General features: G+C 47.9%; 1 protein-coding gene across 1 annotated transcript in view; it reads right to left on the bottom strand.

Moving 5' to 3' along the window:
- Positions 1-1,127: 1,127 nt before the first annotated feature.
- LOC138770850 (deubiquitinase DESI2-like) overlaps positions 1,128-20,132 on the bottom strand; it is a 96,675-nt gene continuing 77,670 nt past the window's right edge. Inside the window, exons 3-5 of the mRNA XM_069950108.1 lie at positions 7,112-7,205; positions 5,526-5,667; positions 1,128-1,816 (exon numbers count right to left, since the gene is read on the bottom strand). Coding sequence (XP_069806209.1) covers positions 1,556-1,816; positions 5,526-5,667; positions 7,112-7,205 — 497 coding nt within the window. The 3' untranslated portion in view covers positions 1,128-1,555. The remainder of the gene's footprint in view (positions 1,817-5,525; positions 5,668-7,111; positions 7,206-20,132) is intronic.

Here is a 20,132-nt window from a genome sequence, read left to right as displayed (position 1 = left end):
ATAAAGAAGTCCTATAGTCTCTTTAAAACCTGTACCCTCATCATTCATGGGAAGCCTCTTCTTCATGTATTTATGAACCTTTTTTTTAGGCCACTGTTTACCAGCAGTTTAATTGTTTTGTTAATTTCCACACCCAATATGGTGAAAGGGACCTGGACTGAGTAATCACCACCACTCAATTGATACCATAATTATCACTGTTCTTAACAGGGGATGAGGCTCTCCCTGTTCAGGACAGTTATGATCACGCTACTGGATTTTGGAACATTCCACAGGCGCTCATACTGCTGTGGCCACTGATTAGATGAGCAAGCCTGTGACTTTATGTCCCCGAACCCCCCTCCCTGAACATGGATCTAAAAAGTGCTCACCCCATTAGCAGTCTATTGTCACATCTCACATTTGCAGCCCAGAACAAAGTGCTCCAATTCTTGGAGCACTGGCTCCACAATGATGATGGTGGCACAGGTTTTGTTTGTTTTTTTGCAGACAACACAGATCCTATTTAATGTTAAATTTCATATATATATATATATATATATATATATATATATATCCTAAACTGTGCACTCCTTTAAAGCGACTCTGCCTCCCCAAAACCGCTTGTACCATCAGATAGCTGCTTTTAATCCGAGATCTGTCCTGGGGTCAGTTTGGCAGGTGATGCAATTATTGTCCTAAAAAACAACTTTTAAACTTGCAGCGCTGTGTCAAATTGGCGTGGCCTACAGTGTCTGTGCCCTAGGCCTGCACCGCCTCTCTGTCCCGCCTCCCCACCCTTTTCACCATTAGTAATGTTCTTGGGCAGAATTTTTCCTATTTATCACTTGTCTGAACAGTGCACACGTGTCTTTACGATTCAGCACATGTGCAGTGTTCAGACAAGTGATGATTAAAAGAAATCCTGCCAGAGCATTCCTAATGATGAAGAGGGCAGGGAGGAGGGACGGAGAGGTGGTGCAGGCCTAGGGCATAGAAACGTCATGCCAATTTGACACAGGGCTGCAAGTTTAAAAGTTGTTTTTAGGACAATAACTGCATCACCTGCCAAACGGACCCCAGGACAGATCTTGGATTAAAAGCAGCTATCCAAAGGTACAAGCGGTTTGGGGAGGGGGGGGGGGGGGGAAGAGATTGTGGGTACAGAGTCACTTTAAATATATGTTGGAAAGGCACAATTTGGACCCAGATTGTTCACCCATTGTATCATATTGATTTATTGTAGTCAGAATTCAGTGATCTAATGACAATGTCCTCAACATTTGCTACCCTCACCCTGTATAGGTGTCCTGTGCATTTTAATGAATACATGAGGAAAAAAAAGGAAAATTCAGCAAACACATGAATTCCTTGGGAATTAATCTTCTAAAGAGAATTGTTGCTTTTTTGCATAATCAGGATCCTTTCGAAATGCGAAGAATCACACTCCGGGAGAGAGAACTCATGGAGAACGTGAAAATCCCCAAATAAAAATCTTAGTTAACCAGATATTGAATGTTCTTCACTTGGAAATCAGTTAAAATTTTAAATTGATAGTCCTGAAGAAGACAGTCATTTAAACTCTAGTGTGTCTACAGGTTCGTGAAGTCCCTGCTGAGGCCGTTGTTGCCGTGCCCGCTGCCACATTTGATGTAGACGGAGAGTCCTCATCTGTTGTGTCTCCTTGGTCTTCTCGCTGGAGGCCAAGGCTGATGTGACTCTGTAGAGCTGCTGGTGTCAACCACTCTTTAGGTAGGCAACTCTGGAGAAATGGTATGCACGAGCTGAAGTAGGCTAAACGGTTAACCCAACGTGGGATTTCCTTTCCACACAGCATCTGCAATAACAATATAAACCAGCATAAAGAAGTGTGCTTTTAAATCACAAATACATTTTAAGTAACATGAAACCTATTTTAGAGGGATTATTCAGGCTTAGAAAAACATGGCCGCTTTCCTTCAGAAACAGCTGCTCTCCTGTCCTCAATTGGTGTGGGTTTTGCTGTTCAGTTCCTGATAAATGGAGGGTTGGGGGTGTTTTTGCAAAAAAAAAAAAAAAAAAAATTAGCTGTGCTTTTTCTAATCTTGAGTAACCCCTTTAAGGCCATGTCTTTTTTTTAGTAAAATAATGGCTAATATTTGGTACTCAAAATAACGACCATTATTTTTAGTCTTCAATGATTTTCATTGAAGTCTATGGGAACAACAGCCAATAGTTCACACAATGCATACAATAACAGCCGTTGTTCACAAGTCATGTTCAGGACATTCATTGCCTGCCATTATTTAGCAAACAACGGCCGTTATTTTAGGTTTTTCACACACAGATTCTTTTGCTGGCCGTCCTTTCACAGTCTTTTCAACCAACTTCAATGGATCTTTAAAAACAGCCACACCCAAAAGGGTGTTGAAAGTGGCCAGCATTCAATTTTAACTTAAATAATGTATCAATGACGGACATCAAAGTATGTTAAATAATGACCATTGAAATTTGTTGTGTGAACAAAGCCTAAGGCTATGTACACACAACCTAAGTAAAGTATTAAACATGGCCGTATATATGATTTGCAACATGGCGGTGATTAATACTTTACCTACATTGTGCTGCAGCTGAGCAAGCATGTGGAAACCCAACCTTAGAGCTATATAAAACAATCAGCCATGATATTAAAGCTACAGACGGGCAATGTTACTAACTAGAGACGAGTGAACCTCAAGAATGCTCGGGTTTATCCGAATCTGAGTGTGCGACACCGGTGGCTAAAGAAGTTGAATGCAGCCCTAGGGAGTCCTGGGAAAACATGGATACAGCCATAGGCCTCAGGCTGTGTCCATGCTTTCCAGGAGTCCCTAGGGCTAGATCAAACTTCTGCAGCCACCACTAATAAAATGCGACGGTTCAGACAAAGCATTCTTGAGGTTCGCTCCTCTCTATTAGTCTGTCAAGAGGTGAAATATACTTTGATAGCGATAGGTTGCAAGTAGGAAAAATTGGCGAGTGTAGGGGGTCTCAGTGACTTTGACAAAGGCTAAACTATGATGACTAGACCTGGGTCAAAGCATGGGAGGGCTTGTAGGTTATTCCTGGTATACAGTAGTTAGTAACTACAAACAGAAGTCCAAGAAAGAACAACCATTAAACTAGCATCAGGGTGATGAGCACCATGAGGCTTACTGGTGGATGTGCTTAGCAAAAGGTAGTCTGCCAGATCCAATATCACATTAGACATATTATAACTCTAAGACAGGTGTCAGGTAATTTCAAATTTCAGTTTTATCGTTAAATCATTCGGATTTGAACAATAATCGTTTAGTGTAATAGCAGACAACGATTAAACGACCAACGAGAAATCGTTGGTCCTTTAATAGAATTTGGACCTATTTTTTTATCGTTGATCGTTTACATATTATAAGACGTCGTTCAGTCGTTTGCAGTAGTGGCGAACACAGTGGTGAAGACGGGACGAATGCAATAACGGTCATAAGTAACGATCATCGTTTTGTGTAATTAGGTGAGCAATTTCCGGTCGTTCACCATAGAGGTCGTTTGAGTTCGCTTATCGTTAATCGACGAAAAATCGTTTTGTGTAATAGTGCCCTAACTCTCTTCTCTCGCTGGTAGCGGATACCATGTAAAAATCCTGCCACCGTGCTCCAAATCCCACACGCACCAGAGAAGGGATTGTTCTGGCAGCACCGTTGTATACAATACAATCTGCGGCGCTGCAAGAACAATTCCGTCACCGAAGTGAGATGGCAGGATTTTGACAGCTTATCCTGTCACCCACGAGAGATGATAGCTACACTTTAAGTATACCTCTTCATGGCAATGGTCATCCATAATGGCAGTTCTCTTTCTCAACAGTGGAAGAAATGGTTTAAGGAACATGATGAAAACTTATAGGTCTTGAAATGACCTCCAGATTGGTCCAATTAAGCATCTAGGGGCTATGGTGGAAAGCAAGTCTAATCCCTGGTGTCTTTTTCGTTCAGATCAACTGGTATCAGAAAGTTATATAGATTTGTAATTTACTTCAATTAAAAAATCTCAACTTTTCCCATGCTTATAAGCTGCTGTATGTCCTACAGGAAAAGTTGTTTTATTTTCAGTCTGACACAGTGCTCTCTGCTGACATCTCTGGCAGAGACAGGAACTTTGTCTCGGTTTTCTATGAATCCCAATAGAAAACCTTTCCTGCTCTAGACAGTTCCTGTCTTGGACAGAGATGGCAGCAGAGAGCAATGTGCCAGACTGAAAATAAAACAACTTTTAGTGTAGGACATACAGCAGCTAATAAGTATGGGAAGGCTTGAGATTTTTTAATAGAAGTAAATTACAAATCTATATAACTTTCTGACACCAGTTAATTTGAAAGAAAAAGATTTTAGCTGGACAACCCCTTTTAATGTCTTAATGCCTGATGCCACAGGATACCTTTAGAGGTCCTGTGGAGTCCATGCCTTGATAGTTCCAAATAGTTTTGGTGATAATAATAACAAATCCTTTATTTGTATAGCACCAACATATTCTGCAATGCTGTATAGAGACTACAATCACTCGGTTTGGTCTTTGTCTCCAATGGGGTTTTACTATGTAATTTCCAAATTGACCAATAAGTATGTATTAGAGTGTGGGAGGAAGACAAAGCCGATTAAACCCGTGCAAACACTGGGAGAACATACAGATTCCTTCATGTTGCCCTTGGTGGGGTTTACAAGAAAATCTCCAAGTCCTTGGTGGGACTTGAAACCAGGAGTCGATAGGCAATAGTGTAAAAGGGAACCCGTCACCATGAAAATGCTACCTAAGCTATCGGTAGCTCAGTGGTTTGCTATATATATTTATGGAAAAAGATTCAGTATAACTTGTAATTTATTGATTGAAATCTCTGATGTTTCCATGCTAAAGAGTCCAGTCCATTGAGTGACACCGCCCACTGGACTCCATTACACAGAATGATCAGGGATTTCAATCAACATATTACAAATTATACTGAATCTTTTCCCACAAAGATATATATCAATCTGCTCAGTTCTTCCTGCTCTATAACATAATGGCGATAGAATAGACAGCATTGTGTTTGTGATAGGTTCCCTTTAATTGTGCATAAGGGGGACTTGCATAATATTAGGTTTTAATGTTATGGCTGAATGGTGTATTGGCTGAGATTCTTGTCGTCCTAACACAATAATAGTTTGGAGCCCTATCAGATATAAAACAACCTCTGAGCATGGGGCATCATTTAGAAATCACAATGACAGAAATGAGTGGGCAGAAATCTTTGCACCTTATTTCACATCTCACATCAGCTATAAGCAAGTGAATATTTTTAATTTTGCCGTCTGATCTGTTCCTGCCTTTTCCTCGCTCCTCACACTGCTCCTCTTCAGCAGCAGCAGCAACAGCAATTCGATTAGACTCCCTCCCCCAGATTAAGTGAAATGAGAGAAGAAACAGGGAGCGTAAATGTCATGTTAAAAGCCGACAAGGAAGCTTAATGCAGATGAGTGCAGTATCGGACAGGTGGGGGTCACCGGATTACTGACCTCAGCCAGACCCGCAGAGAAATGATTGCAATTTTTGTGCATTAGGTGATAGGCGTTGCCCTTGTATTCCTTTCCCAACTCCTCCATAATGTTATCAATGTCTTCTTCTGTAAAATCTGTTGTGCCAAGTGCAATAGCTTCCCTGTAAGAGATGGAAATAGTAGAGGTACTGTACCGTAATAATTGCTTAATTGTTGGTCCTTAACATCCTACCTACCTTGTAGATATACCTAGCTAGGATTAAAGCAGCACTGTCAGCAGGTTCTGCCCAATGAACCTGCTGATATGCTCCAGAAGTTCTTTACCTGATGACTGCAGGGCTGTGAATCTTTTTCCTCTTCTCTGCCACATTCTGTATATAGCCCCTATGCTAATCAGGGGCTTAGGAGCATTTGGAGCCAGTGGCCCAGAGCACTAGCTCGGCCCACCCAGCCCACCCCCTCCTGTGGCGCTCACTATGCATATATGAATATGCATAGTGGACAACCCGGAGCAACCCCCTCGGCCCGCCCAGCACACCCCCTCCCATGCCCCCCACGATGTATATTCATATATGCATAGTTAGCAGCACGAGAGGGGGTGTGCTGGGCGGGTTGAGGGGGTTGCTCCGGGTTGTCCACTATGCATATTCATATATGCATAGTGAGCGCCACAGGAGGGGGTGGGCTGGGTGGGCCGAGCTGGTATTACCTGCTCTAAACCTGCACCTTGGCCTCCGAGAACACCACTTGCCCTATGCACAAGTACACGTCTAACGTCATCTGTTGCTAATGCTGACTATACATCGCATAAAGGCATAATTTAAAGGGAAACCATCAGCATGTTAGATGAATGTAACCTGCTAATATCTCCCTATTGCACACAGGGTGTGGAGGATAAGTCTCTGTGCAGTCGCTCTTTCTGTGCAGTTTGAAGTTTAATCCTCCATCTAGGAGTGATTAGAGCACTAGGGGCGGGGCTACCACCCCCAGAGCACTGATCCGCCCCCAGTAGGCCCGCCCCCTTCTACTCATTATCAGCTGAGCAGGCTGCCTGGGGGTGGGCTGGAACGGTGCTCTGGAGGAGCTATACCCCTGCCCCAGTGCTCCAAACGGCCCTACTAGACTGAGTATTAAAGTTTGAACTGAACGAAAAAATGCACTGAAGATGAAGGTAAGAGACTTCACTTCATTCTCAGAGCCCCTTATGCAATAAGGAGTTATCAGAAGGTTCGATTCATCTTTCACTTTAAAGGGGTTATCCAGCAAAACAAAAACATGGCCACTTTCCCCCTACTGTTGTTTCCAGATTGGGTGGGGTTTTGAAACTCAGTTCCATTGAAGTAAATGGAGCTTAATTGCAAACCGCACCTGAACTGGAGACAACAGTAGGGGGAAAAGTGGCCATGTTTTTGTAGCGCTGGATAACCCCTTTAATGCTGTGCAGGGCCATGGAAAATCCCATGTATAAATTGATTCATTTATTTTAAAAAGCTAAAAACCATGCATTTTGGAAGCTGAACACTCTCTTCATCAGGAAATGACTTTTATGATTGGGGTTGAGGGTGCCAAACCTATTAGCAACCCATTGGCTTAATGAGTTCTTACTTGAATTTGAATGTTTCTCCAAGTTCCACGGCGCTGCCAGGAGTGATCTCAAAAATTCCACTAAATGGGTAGGGATGTCCTCCATAGGCAAACTCTGTAATTGAAAAAAAAAGAATATATTAATACATAAGAAAAACTTTGATTAAAGTAAAAAGAATATTTTGACTTGTTAATACTTTACACTATCTTAAGGCCACGGATTACAACTTACCTCTAAGCAAACGATGGGAGGGGAAGAGCAGCATATCAGGAGAAGAAGACAAGTTTTCTAAATGAATGTATTTTCAAAAATATTTAACTAGACGAATCCTACGAGATTAATTATGTTAGTGGAGATGGGAATACCCCTTTAAGTACATTATGTAAAAGTCAATAGGTTATATCCAGACTAAAGTTCCCGTGTGGCTGCTGTCTCTGAATGTTGTATGACTACCACATATATAGGTAAGAGTGTAAAAAGTAATAATAATAAAGAAGATTAAGAAAAAGGGATACAGTATGTATTAGGATTTGGTGTTAATAATAATATATGCTTCGTGTCCCCTTTAAGAGTACAGTAATTATTGCAATGAAGAGGTAAAACCGATCTCTGGCTGATTGATTTTCTCTATGCTGCCTTATGCTTGCCACAACAATGAGCAGGACAGGGCATGCTGGGATAGATAGAATTCATCACCAGCCGTGAATTACAAAGTGTACAGTCTCATTAGTGCAGGGAATGGTGGAAGGAAATGGTTAGAAACACTGGACTGGAGATCTTTTTTTTTCCTTATTTTTTACCTATCTATATTAAATAGTTCATAAAAACCATCAAAGTAGATACCAAAAAAGTGAACTACTGTATAGCCATTCTAAAAGCCTATGGCAGACTGCAGCAAAAGTAATAATTATACCATAAATACATATCAAGAGATAACGCATGCAATTTTAAAGTTAACTACCTCTTTAATTCCTGCAGCCTGGACAAGATGGATGCCTGAGCTACATTAAAAAAAAAAAAAAAAAAAAGTAACAGCCATAGGAGAACTACGGCTGTATTCATATTTTTCAGATGGCCCTAGGGCTGCATCCAACTTCTCCAGCCATAGGGATTCAACTATAGAGCAATCGGGCTTGTGCAAACCTGTACTTACTGTATGTTCACTCATCTCTACATTTAATCTACACTCACCGGCCACTTTATTAGGTACACCTGTCCAACTGCACGTTACCACTTAATTTCTAATCAGCCAATCACATGGCGGCAACTCAGTGCATTTAGGCATGTAGACATGGTCAAGACAATCTCCTGCAGTTCAAACCGAGCATCAGTATGGGGAAGAAAGGCGATTTGAGTGCCTTTGAACGTGGCATGGTTGTTGGTGCCAGAAGGGCTGGTCTGAGTATTTCAGAAACTGCTGATCTACTGGGATTTTCACGCACAACCATCTCTAGGGTTTACAGAGAATGGTCTGAAAAAGAAAAAACATCCAGTGAGCGGCAGTTCTGTGGGCGGAAATGCCTTGTTGATGCCAGAGGTCAGAGGAGAATGGGCAGACTGGTTCGAGCTGATAGAAAGGCAACAGTGACTCAAATAGCCAACCGTTACAACCAAGGTAGGCAGAAGAGCATCTCTGAACGCACAGTACGTCCAACTTTGAGGCAGATGGGCTACAGCAGCAGGAGACCACACCGGGTGCCACTCCTTTCAGCTAAGAACAGGAAACTGAGGCTACAATTTGCACAAGCTCATCGAAATTGGACAACGTTGGAAAAACGTTGCCTGGTCTGATGAGTCTCGATTCCTGCTGCGACATTCGGATGGTAGGGTCAGAATTTGGCGTCAACAACATGAAAGCATGGATCCATCCTGCCTTGTATCAACGGTTCACGCTGGTGGTGGTGGTGTCATGGTGTGGGGAATATTTTCTTGGCACTCTTTGGGCCCCTTGGTACCAATTGAACATCGTTGCAACGCCACAGCCTACCTGAGTATTGTTGCTGACCATGTCCATCCCTTTATGACCACAATGTACCCAACATCTGATGGCTACTTTCAGCAGGATAATGCGCCATGTCATAAAGCTAGAATCATCTCAGACTGGTTTCTTGAACATGACAATGAGGTCACTGTACTCAAATGGCCTCCACAGTCACCAGATCTCAATCCAATAGAGCATCTTTGGGATGTGGTGGAACGGGAGATTCGCATCATGGATGTGCAGCCGACAAATCTGCGGCAACTGTGTGATGCCATCATGTCAATATGGACCAAAATCTCTGAGGAAGCTTCCAGCACCTTGTTGTATCTATGCCACCAAGAATTGAGGCAGTTCTGAAGGCAAAAAGAGGGCCAACCCGTTACTAGCATGGTTTACCTAATAAAGTGGCCGCTGAGTGTACATAGGTTCTGCTAGTGACCCTTATAGGGGGCAGAACAGCCATGAGTTATGCAATACACTAGGGTTAAAATACAAACCGATATTCTAATGTGAAGAGGGCCCTATGCAGTCAGGATGGGTTGTATACGGAGCCTTCTCTACATACTGATAATAACAAATTGACTTCCTTTGGAACAAACCATCGGAATGCTGTTCTCTTATCACAGGAAACCATTCCCCACAGATCTACCACAACATTGCCTTATAATGTCATAATAAAGTCATAGTAACTTGTAACTAGGAGTGTTTTCACTGCATTAAAGGGGAACTATCAGCAGGTTAGACTAATCTAACCTGCTGATAGCCCCCTACAGCGCTGGGGACGCTGAGAAGAAAGCTATGTGTGTTACCTTCCTCCTCGGCGCCGGTCCCACACGGTTAGTCGGAGTAAACTCCACTCTAGAGCATCGCCGTGTCATCCGGCCCACCCCTTCTAATGTCAATCAATGGCAGTGGGCCAGATGATGCGGCATTGCTCCTAAGGGTGCTCCGGGTGGAGTTTACCCCGACTAACAGCATGGGACTGACGCAGAGGAGGAAGGTAAGACTATGGAGCTATAGTGGACTATCAGCAGGTTAGATTCCTCATTGTGCGACATTTAATCACTGGTGGCTGAAGAAGGTGGATGCTGCCCTAGGAAGTCCTCGAAAACATGCATACAGCCATAGGCCACAGGCTGTATTCATGTGTGGTATCCCACCACAGGTGTTTCTGTTTTGAACACCCTTCGCAAAAGCCACTAGATGTCACTATGTATATTTCTGTATATATTGCACAGCTATAGTCATTGTCACTGTCGTGCATTTTTTTTTTTTTCCAGAAATCAATAGTCCAGGCGATTTTAAGAAACTTTGTAATTGGGTTTATTATCCGAAAAATGCATTTTTATCATGAAAAAGCAGTTTGAAGCTCTCCCCCCTGTCTTCATTGTTCTCCTATGGAGAGAGCTAAAGAAAAGACCAAAACAGGACAACAAAGAGTTAATCTACAAATCCCTCACGGGATATCTCCTGTGACAGTCACCAGTGACCTGTCTGAGCTCAGATTACAGCTGTCACCCAGCTCCGTGCCTGTAATCCTCTGTTATCTGCTTTCTGCTGCCGGCTAACTCCCTCCTTCCTCCTCCCCCCTCCCCTCTCCCTAGAGCAGACAGGGTACGACTCCTGCAACAAGTCACAATTTTCAGATTTTTCAGAGTGGATGAAAAAGAGGAAGGAGGGGGGGACCTGGGAAAAGGCTTTTTACATGCAGATAAAGGCAGATTTGGCTAATAAACCCAATTACAAAGTTTCTTAAAATCGCCTGGACTATTGATTTCTGCAAAAAAAAAAAAATACGACAGTGACTCTTTAACCCCTTAGTTACCGCCGATACGGTTTTCTACGGCGGTCACTAATGGTCCTTATTCTGCTGCCATCAGCTTTTTACGGCGATGGCAGAGAATAAGGCTGCGGGGCCGGGACGGCCCCCACCCCATCCCCCCGGCTACCGGAGGTAGCTGAGGGGTTGGGGCCGTGTGTGGGGTCCGTCCCGGCCCCCCCCCCCCTTACCGACGATCGCCGCTATTAACGTTATAGCGGCGACCGTCGGTAAAGGAGATTACCGGTGCCGCCGCTGCCTTTCATCTCCCCCCGCCGTGAATCTACGGCGGGGGGAGATGAAATAAGTGTCCCCCAGACCTCAGATCAGCCCCCCCTAGTGCCCCAATAACTAACCCCCCTCCCCCGGCGGCCATAATTTCCAAGATGGCCGCCGCCATCGCTGTGAACCGACTAATGTCGGTTCACAGCGATGTAAAAGTTAAAATGAATGAAAGCCCCATGCTCTCCGCCACCGGAGGTAGCGGAGAGCATGGGGCAGTCATCGGGGACCCCCCTGTTTGGTCCCGGTACAAGCGATCAGCGGTATATACTATATACCGCTGATCGCTTGTGCCATGTGCATCCAGGCACTTTTTATCCCCTGTCACCATGAATGATTGGTGACAGGGGATAAAAAGTGATGTCCCCCCAACCCCCCTGTCACCCCTGTCCCCCAGTCACCCCCCCCCTTCCCCATATACTCACCGGATCCACGGAGCTCCTTCCTCCTCGACGTCCTGGCTGGTTATGAAGTGCGCATGCGCTTCACAACCAGCCAACTCTGAAAATTTAAAGTGACAGAGACCAATTTGGTCTCTGTCACTGAACTATGATTACTGAGATAGAAAATATCACAGTAATCATAGTAATACAGTGAAAATGAATATGTAAAGTACAAAAAGTGACAAACATACAAAAAAATAAAACACACACTTTTTATTATAGTAATAATTGCAGTTTACTCCCAAATTACCCCTCCCCAGATTGCCCGTAACCACCGCACGTTGCCCGTAACCACCGCACGTTGCCCGTAACCACCGCACGTTGCCCGTAACCACCGCACGTTGCCAGTGACCCCCTCCCGATTGCCCGTAACCACCCCAAATTACATGTACCCACCCCAGATTACCTATAAGCACTTCAGTTTATCAGTAACAATCCCAGATTGTCTGTAACCCTTCCAGGTTGCACATAACCCCCCGGGTTCCCCGTAATCATGCCAGATTACATGTAACCCCCCCCAGATTGCACGTAACCACCGCGTGTTGCCTCTGACCACGCCACGATGCCTCTGACCACGCCACGATGCCTCTGACCACGCCACGTCGCCTCTGACCACCGCACGTCGCCTCTGACCACCACACGTCGCCTCTGACCACCACACGTCGCCTCTGACCACCGCACGTCGCCTCTGACCACCGCACGTCGCCTCTGACCACCGCACGTCGCCTCTGACCACCGCACGTCGCCTCTGACCACCGCACGTCGCCTCTGACCACCGCACGTCGCCTCTGACCACCGCACGTCGCCTCTGACCACCACACATCGCCTCTGACCACGCCACAGCGCCTCTGACCACCCCAAATTGCCAATGACCCCCTCCAGATTGTGGTGCCCATGCCAGATAACAGGTATCCACCCCAGATTGCCTATAAGAACTTCAGTTTATCCGTAACCACCCCACATTGCCCGTAACCACCCCACGTTGCCCGTAACCACCCCAGATTGTCAGTAAGCACTGCAGGTTGCCCGTAACCACCCCACGTTGCCCGTAACCACCCCAGATTGTCTGTAAGCACTGCAGGTTGCCCGTAACCAGGGCCGGATTAAGGTTGGTGGAGGCCCTGGGCAAAAATTTTGTTGGGGCCCCCCCCCCCCCCCCATTTTTTTCCCCCAAATATATCCCATACAGCGATCTATACAGGTGGCTACTTACTGTAGCAGACTTAGCACCTAACCCTCCTCACTCCTGGCTGTGTGGCTCAGCATCCTCCTCTGTTTTGCATGTGATGGTCACTACAGGCTGCAGTCCAGAGGAAGATGCCAGGCACTAGAGACAGGATGGGGAGGGGTGTGTTCCCACTCGGGGTGTATTCCCACTTTGTGTTTATGTTAATAATGCAATGCGAGAACATAGCACTTCAGTACTTTCTGTGCTCTCCTGCCCCCTGTGTTAGCCACCACAGCAGCATATGCAGATGTGAATCGCTGAAGGAACCTGGACTTGCAAGTCTAAGTCCCATCTGCAGCTCCCAACCATGTACACTACCTGAAGCAGTAAGGAGCAACCAGAAAGTACTTAAAGGCTGTGTAGAATATATAGCGTATATGGTACATGTGAATGTACCCAAAGGATTAAAATACACAGCTGTGTGCAGCCCATGACATACATAGGATATACACCATATGCTGCACACAGGCTATATACCATACACTGCTCTCAGGCTATATATCATATGCTGCACACAGGCTATATATCATCCACTGCTCTCAGGCTATACTGTATATCATATGCTGCACACAGACTATATACAGTATATACCATATGCTGCACACAGGCTATATAACATATGCTGCACACAGACTATATACAGTATATACCATATGCTGCACACAGACTATATACAGTATATACCATATGCTGCACACAGACTATATACAGTATATACCATATGCTGCACACAGGCTATATATCATACACTGCTGTCAGGCTATATATCATACGCTGCACACAGGCTATATACAGTATATACCATATGCTGCACACAGGCTATATACAGTATATACCATATGCTGCACACAGGCTATATACAGTATATACCATATGCTGCACACAGGCTATATACAGTATATACCATATGCTGCACACAGGCTATATACAGTATATACCATATGCTGCACACAGGCTATATACAGTATATACCATATGCTGCACACAGGCTATATACAGTATATACCATATGCTGCACACAGGCTATATACAGTATATACCATATGCTGCACACAGGCTATATACAGTATATACCATATGCTGCACACAGGCTATATACAGTATATACCATATGCTGCACACAGGCTATATACAGTATATACCATATGCTGCACACAGGCTATATACAGTATATACCATATGCTGCACACAGGCTATATACAGTATATACCATATGCTGCACACAGGCTATATACAGTATATACCATATGCTGCACACAGGCTATATACAGTATATACCATATGCTGCACACAGGCTATATACAGTATATACCATATGCTGCACACAGGCTATATACAGTATATACCATATGCTGCACACAGGCTATATACAGTATATACCATATGCTGCACACAGGCTATATACAGTATATACCATATGCTGCACACAGGCTATATACAGTATATACCATATGCTGCACACAGGCTATATACAGTATATACCATATGCTGCACACAGGCTATATACAGTATATACCATATGCTGCACACAGGCTATATACAGTATATACCATATGCGGCACACAGACTATATACAGTATATACCATATGCGGCACACAGGCTATATACAGTATATACCATATGCGGCACACAGGCTATATACAGTATATACCATATGCTGCACACAGACTATATACAGTATATACCATATGCTGCACACAGACTATATACAGTATATACCATATGCTGCACACAGGCTATATACAGTATATACCATATGCTGCACACAGGCTATATACAGTATATACCATATGCTGCACCCAGAGTATATACAGTATATACCATATGCTGCACACAGACTATATACAGTATATACTATATGCTGCACACAGACTATATACAGTATATACCACATGCTGCACACAGGCTATATATCATATGCTGCACACAGACTATATACAGTATATACCACATGCTGCACACAGACTGTATACAGTATATACCATATGCTGCACACAGACTACAGAATTATTATCTCATGCAGTTTTGCCACAATTTCAGCTGATACAGTAAAACTCTGCTATTAAAAAGCAGCGTGTGTATTATGGCAAAGAGCAATATTTCCCTTTTCACTTCAGGGCCCCCTACCAAATAGTTTTCTACAAAAAAACAAAGAAAAAACATGTAATTTAGTGACTCACAGGTGACGTCTTCTTTAATCTCAGGTGTCGCTTTCCTTTTCCTCCAGGATGATTTCTTGCAGCTACAATTCTTCTCTTTACAACCTGCAAGACAAACATCTCAGGCTCCGCACATTTCCTTCAATTTCCTTCCCTTTTTTCTTAATGAGTGTGTGGGTTGTCCCCTGTATGTAGCATCCCCTGCTGTGCTCCCATATAGTAATAATGTCCCCTGTGCCCACATATAGTAATAATATCTCCTGTTGTGCCTCCGTATAGTAATAAAGTCCTCATGTTGTGCCCACCTATAGTAATATTGCCCCCTGCTGTGCCATCATATAGTAATAATGTCCAGCCCTGCTGTGCCCCCTGCTGTAATGTGCCCCCATAGTATATACCCCCTGCTCTAATGTGCCTCCATAGTATATGGCCCATGCTCTGATATGTGTCCCCATACATAGTATATACCCCTGTTCTGATATGTGTCTCCATCAGAATGTGCTCTGATGTGCCCCCATAGTATATGCCCCCTTACATAGTATATGCCCCCTGCTCTGATATGTGTCCCCATACATAGTATATACCCCCTGCTCTAATGTGCCCCCATAGTATATACCACCTTCTCGAATGTGCCCCCATAGTATATGCCCCCTTCTCTGATATGTGACCCCATACATAGTACAGTATATACCCCCTGCTCTGATATGTGTCCCCATACATAGTATATACCCCATGCTGTAATGTCCTCCATAGTATAATACCCCTTCTGTAATGTCCTCTATAGTATATACCCCTGCTGTAATGTCCCCCATGGTATATATACCCCTGCTGTAATGTCCCCCATGGTATATATACCCCTGCTGTAATGTCCTCTATAGTATATACCCCTGCTGTAATGTCCTCCATAGTAAATATACCCCATTCACTCATACTCACCTGATCTGGGCGGGGGATGGGTCTTCTCTCTTCTCTCCTGGTTCCTTCAGCATGGCAGCCGCTGTGACAGATCGTCCAGCTAAAGAAATCAGGTTTCCTACCACTTGAGGTCCCGTCGGCGCGCTGTCCTCTCCTCAGTGAGGTCAGAGGGGAGGAGAGGGGTGGGGGGGGGTTCGCAGCAGGAGAGTGTTGTTCGGGATCCTCCAGGAAGCCTCTATCAGGGGGAAGTCTGAGGAGCCTGCCGGGCGGGAGATGTGTCAACACACAGTTAACCCTACACCCAGGCCTGTATTTAGAGTTCATGCTGCCCTAGGCACTTTGCATGCTGAGGCGCCCTCCCCCCCCCCCCCCATCCCCTCGGCACTGACAGGTTACCTGCATGGTGCATACTGGGAGCTGGGTGCTGGAGGCCGGCACTCCAGCACCCAGTACTACTGAGCGGCACCCCCCGGCTGGCAGTAGTACTAGGTACTGGGGTGCCGCTTTGCTTGATGCCCGCTCTTCTCATCAAACAGACGTGATGGAGGAAGGAAGGAGGCCGGGGACTTAATTTGGGGACCACTTCTGTCCAGTGTCGGACTGGGGCACCTGGGGCCCACCAGTGTAGAACCAGTGAAATGTGACATGCTGACCCGCTCCTTTCCTGGATTCATCTGTATCTGTGACAAATCCCTTGTGGCAGATCAGAATACATAGATCTGTGGGGGCTCAGTGCAGGGAAGTGACCCCAGAACATCACTAATAGGGGACAGAACAAAAACATCTCCCCCTATCCCCTATTAGTGATGTTCTGGGGTCACTTCCCTACACTGAGCCCCCACAGATCTATGTATTCTGATCTCCCAAAAAGCATCCAGTGTATAATGCACCCAGGACCCAACTACAACAGCTGCAGGCACTACAACGCCCAGCATTTACTGACAGTCTGCAGCCCTCAGCATACGCTGGGAGTTGTAGTGCCTGCAGCTCTTGTAGTTGGGTCCTAGTTTAAAAATTTGCGCTAGTGTACTGTAGTGACCCCGGGGCTGTGTCAGTACACTACCGCAAACGATACACTGACCCATTAAGACCCCAATGGTGCACAGGCTCTGCACACTATAGAAGTGATTATAGTGCAGTTACTAATGACTCACGGGTGACGTCTTCTCCTATTGCCGTCGCTCACACTTCGTTTTCTTCTCCATCTGGAGCAGCCATCATGAAGACTTCTCCGACCACAACTCATCTGCTGGCGGGCAGCTGGGGGTGACTGGGGAAGGAAGGCAGCTGGGGGTGACTGGGGAAGGGAGGCAGCTGGGGGTGACTGGGGAAGGGAGGCAGGGATAGCAGCTGGGGCAACAGGGGGAGGGGAAGAAGCTGGGGGGCAGGGAGAGCAGCTGGGGCGACCGGGGAGGGGGAGAATCTGGGGAACAGTGGGAGCAGCTGGGGCGACAGGGGGAGAAGATGGGAGGGCAGCTGGGGTGGCAGGGGGAGGCGGAGAAGCTGGGGTGACAGGGGGAGAAGATGGGAGGGCAGCTGGGGTTGCAGGGGGAGAAGATGGGGGGCGGCTGGGGTTGCAGGGGGACAAGATGGGGGGGGCGGCTGGGGTTGCAGGGGGAGAAGATGGGGGGGCGGCTGGGGTTGCAGGGGGAGAAGATGGGGGGGCGGCTGGGGTTGCAGGGGGAGAAGATGGGAGGGCGGCTGGGGTTGCAGGGGGAGAAGATGGGGGGCGGCTCGGGTTGCAGGGGGAGAAGATGGGGGGCGGCTGGGGTTGCAGGGGGAGAAGATGGGGGGCGGCTGGGGTTGCAGGGGGAGAAGATGGGAGGGCAGCTGGGGTGGCAGGGGGAGGGGGAGAAGCTGGGGTGACAGGGGGAGAAAATGGGAGGGTGGCAGGGGGAGAAGCTGGGGAGCAGGGAGAGCAGCTGGGGCGACTGGGGGAGGGGGAGAACCTGGGGAACAGGGGGGGCAACAGGGGGAGAAGATGGGCGGGCAGCTGGGGTGGCAGGGGGAGAAGATGGGAGGGCGGCTGGGGTTGCAGGGGGAGAAGATGGGGGGGCGGCTGGGGTTGCAGGGGGAGAAGATGGGAGGGCGGCTGGGGTTGCAGGGGGAGAAGACGGGGGGGCGGCTGGGGTTGCAGGGGGAGAAGATGGGAGAGCGGCTGGGGTTGCAGGGGGAGAAGATGGGGGGCGGCTGGGGTTGCAGGGGGAGAAGATGGGGGGCGGCTCGGGTTGCAGGGGGAGAAGATGGGAGGGCAGCTGGGGTGGCAGGGGGAGGGGGAGAAGCTGGGGTGACAGGGGGAGAAAATGGGAGGGCAGCTGGGGTGGCAGGGGGAGGGGGAGAAGCTGGGGTGACAGGGGGAGAAAATGGGAGGGCAGCTGGGGTGGCAGGGGGAGGGGGAGAAGCTGGAGTGACAGGGGGAGAAAATGGGAGGGCAGCTGGGGTGGCAGGGGGAGAAGCTGGGGGGCAGGGAGAGCAGCTGGGGCGACTGGGGGAGGGGGAGAACCTGGGGAACAGGGGGGGCAACAGGGGGAGAAGATGGGCGGGCAGCTGGGGTGGCAGGGGGAGAAGATGGGAGGGCGGCTGGGGTTGCAGGGGGAGAAGATGGGGGGGGCGGCTGGGGTTGCAGGGGGAGAAGATGGGAGGGCGGCTGGGGTTGCAGGGGGAGAAGATGGGGGGCGGCTGGGGTTGCAGGGAGAGAAGATGGGGGGCGGCTGGGGTTGCAGGGGGAGAAGATGGGGGGCGGCTCGGGTTGCAGGGGGAGAAGATGGGGGGCGGCTCGGGTTGCAGGGGGAGAAGATCGGGGGGCTGGGGGAGAAGATCGGGGTAAATTGGGGTGGCAGGGGGTGAGGATGGGTGGGGGCAGCTGAGGTGACAGGCAGGGAGGGAAGAGTGAGCGGTGGGGGGGCTCAGGGATCAGCTGGGTGGCAGGGGGACCAGCCGGGGGTCCGGGGGATTAGCCGGCTGGCAGGGAGACCAGCCGGGGGTCCGGGGGATTAGCCGGCTGGCAGGGAGACCAGCCGGGGGTCCGGGGGATTAGCCGGCTGGCAGGGAGACCAGCCGGAGGATCAGCAGGGCGGCAGGTACAGGCTAAAAGTCTCCCCCATGCAGCGCCGGCGTGAGCTTCCGGTACAGACAGGCCGGAAGCTCACAGTGCAGCCCCGCGATGCCCGAACTTCTTCCCCGCTCAGCAGCGTGCGTGTGACGTCATCACGCCGCTGCCAAACAGGAGAGAGGTTCGGCATCGCGGGGCTGCACTGTGAGCTTCCGGCCTGTCTGTACCGGAAGCTCACGCCGGCGCTGCATGGGGGAGACTTTTTCAGCCTGCCTCTGTACCTGCCTGATCCCCCGGCCGACCCATCACTCCCCTGAGCCCCCCCCACCCCCCCCCAAAACAGCCCGGGCGCGGATGTTAGCGCCGGGGCGGCGGAGGGGTCTAACAAAAAAAAATAAATTGCTCCAGAACTCCCCTTCCGGGTTCCGGCTGGTGGGGGCCCCCAAGTGGTGGAGGCCCAGGGGCACGTGCCCCTTGTGCCCCCTCTTTAATCCGGCCATGCCCGTAACCACCCCACGTTTCCTGTAACCATCCCAGATTGTCTGTAAGCACAGCAGATTGCCCGTAACCAGCCCACGTTGCCTGTAACCAGCCCACGTTGCCTGTAACCAGCCCACGTTGCCTGTAACCAGCCCACGTTGCCTGTAACCAGCCCACGTTGCCTGTAACCAGCCCACGTTGCCTGTAACCAGCCCACGTTGCCTGTAACCAGCCCACGTTGCCTGTAACCACCCCACGTTGCCGTAACCACAGCAGGTTGCCCGTGACCACCACACGTTGCCCGTGACCACCCCTCGTTGCCTGTAACCACCCCAGGTTGCCGTAACCACAGCAGGTTGCCCGTGACCACCCCATGTTGTCCGTAACCACCCCAGATCACCTGTAACCACCTCAGGTTGCCCATAACCACCCCTGGTTGCCCGTAACCACCCCACATTACCTGTAATCTCATTTTTTTTTATTCTATTTTAGTAACTGCGCTATTCTAATAACCATTACTAGCTGCAATTTTGCTCCTGTAAATTGGCGCTCCTTCCCTTCTGAGCCCTGCTGTGGCCTATACAGTGGTTTATGCCCACATATGGGGTACCGTTGTACTCAGGAGAACCTGCGTTACAGATTTTGGGGTACGTTTTCTCTCCTGTTCCTCGTCAAATTGAG

Source organism: Dendropsophus ebraccatus, chromosome 13 (assembly GCF_027789765.1).
Source record: "Dendropsophus ebraccatus isolate aDenEbr1 chromosome 13, aDenEbr1.pat, whole genome shotgun sequence".
Taxonomy (NCBI): domain Eukaryota; kingdom Metazoa; phylum Chordata; class Amphibia; order Anura; family Hylidae; genus Dendropsophus; species Dendropsophus ebraccatus.
This window is presented reverse-complemented; position numbering and strand designations above follow the sequence as displayed.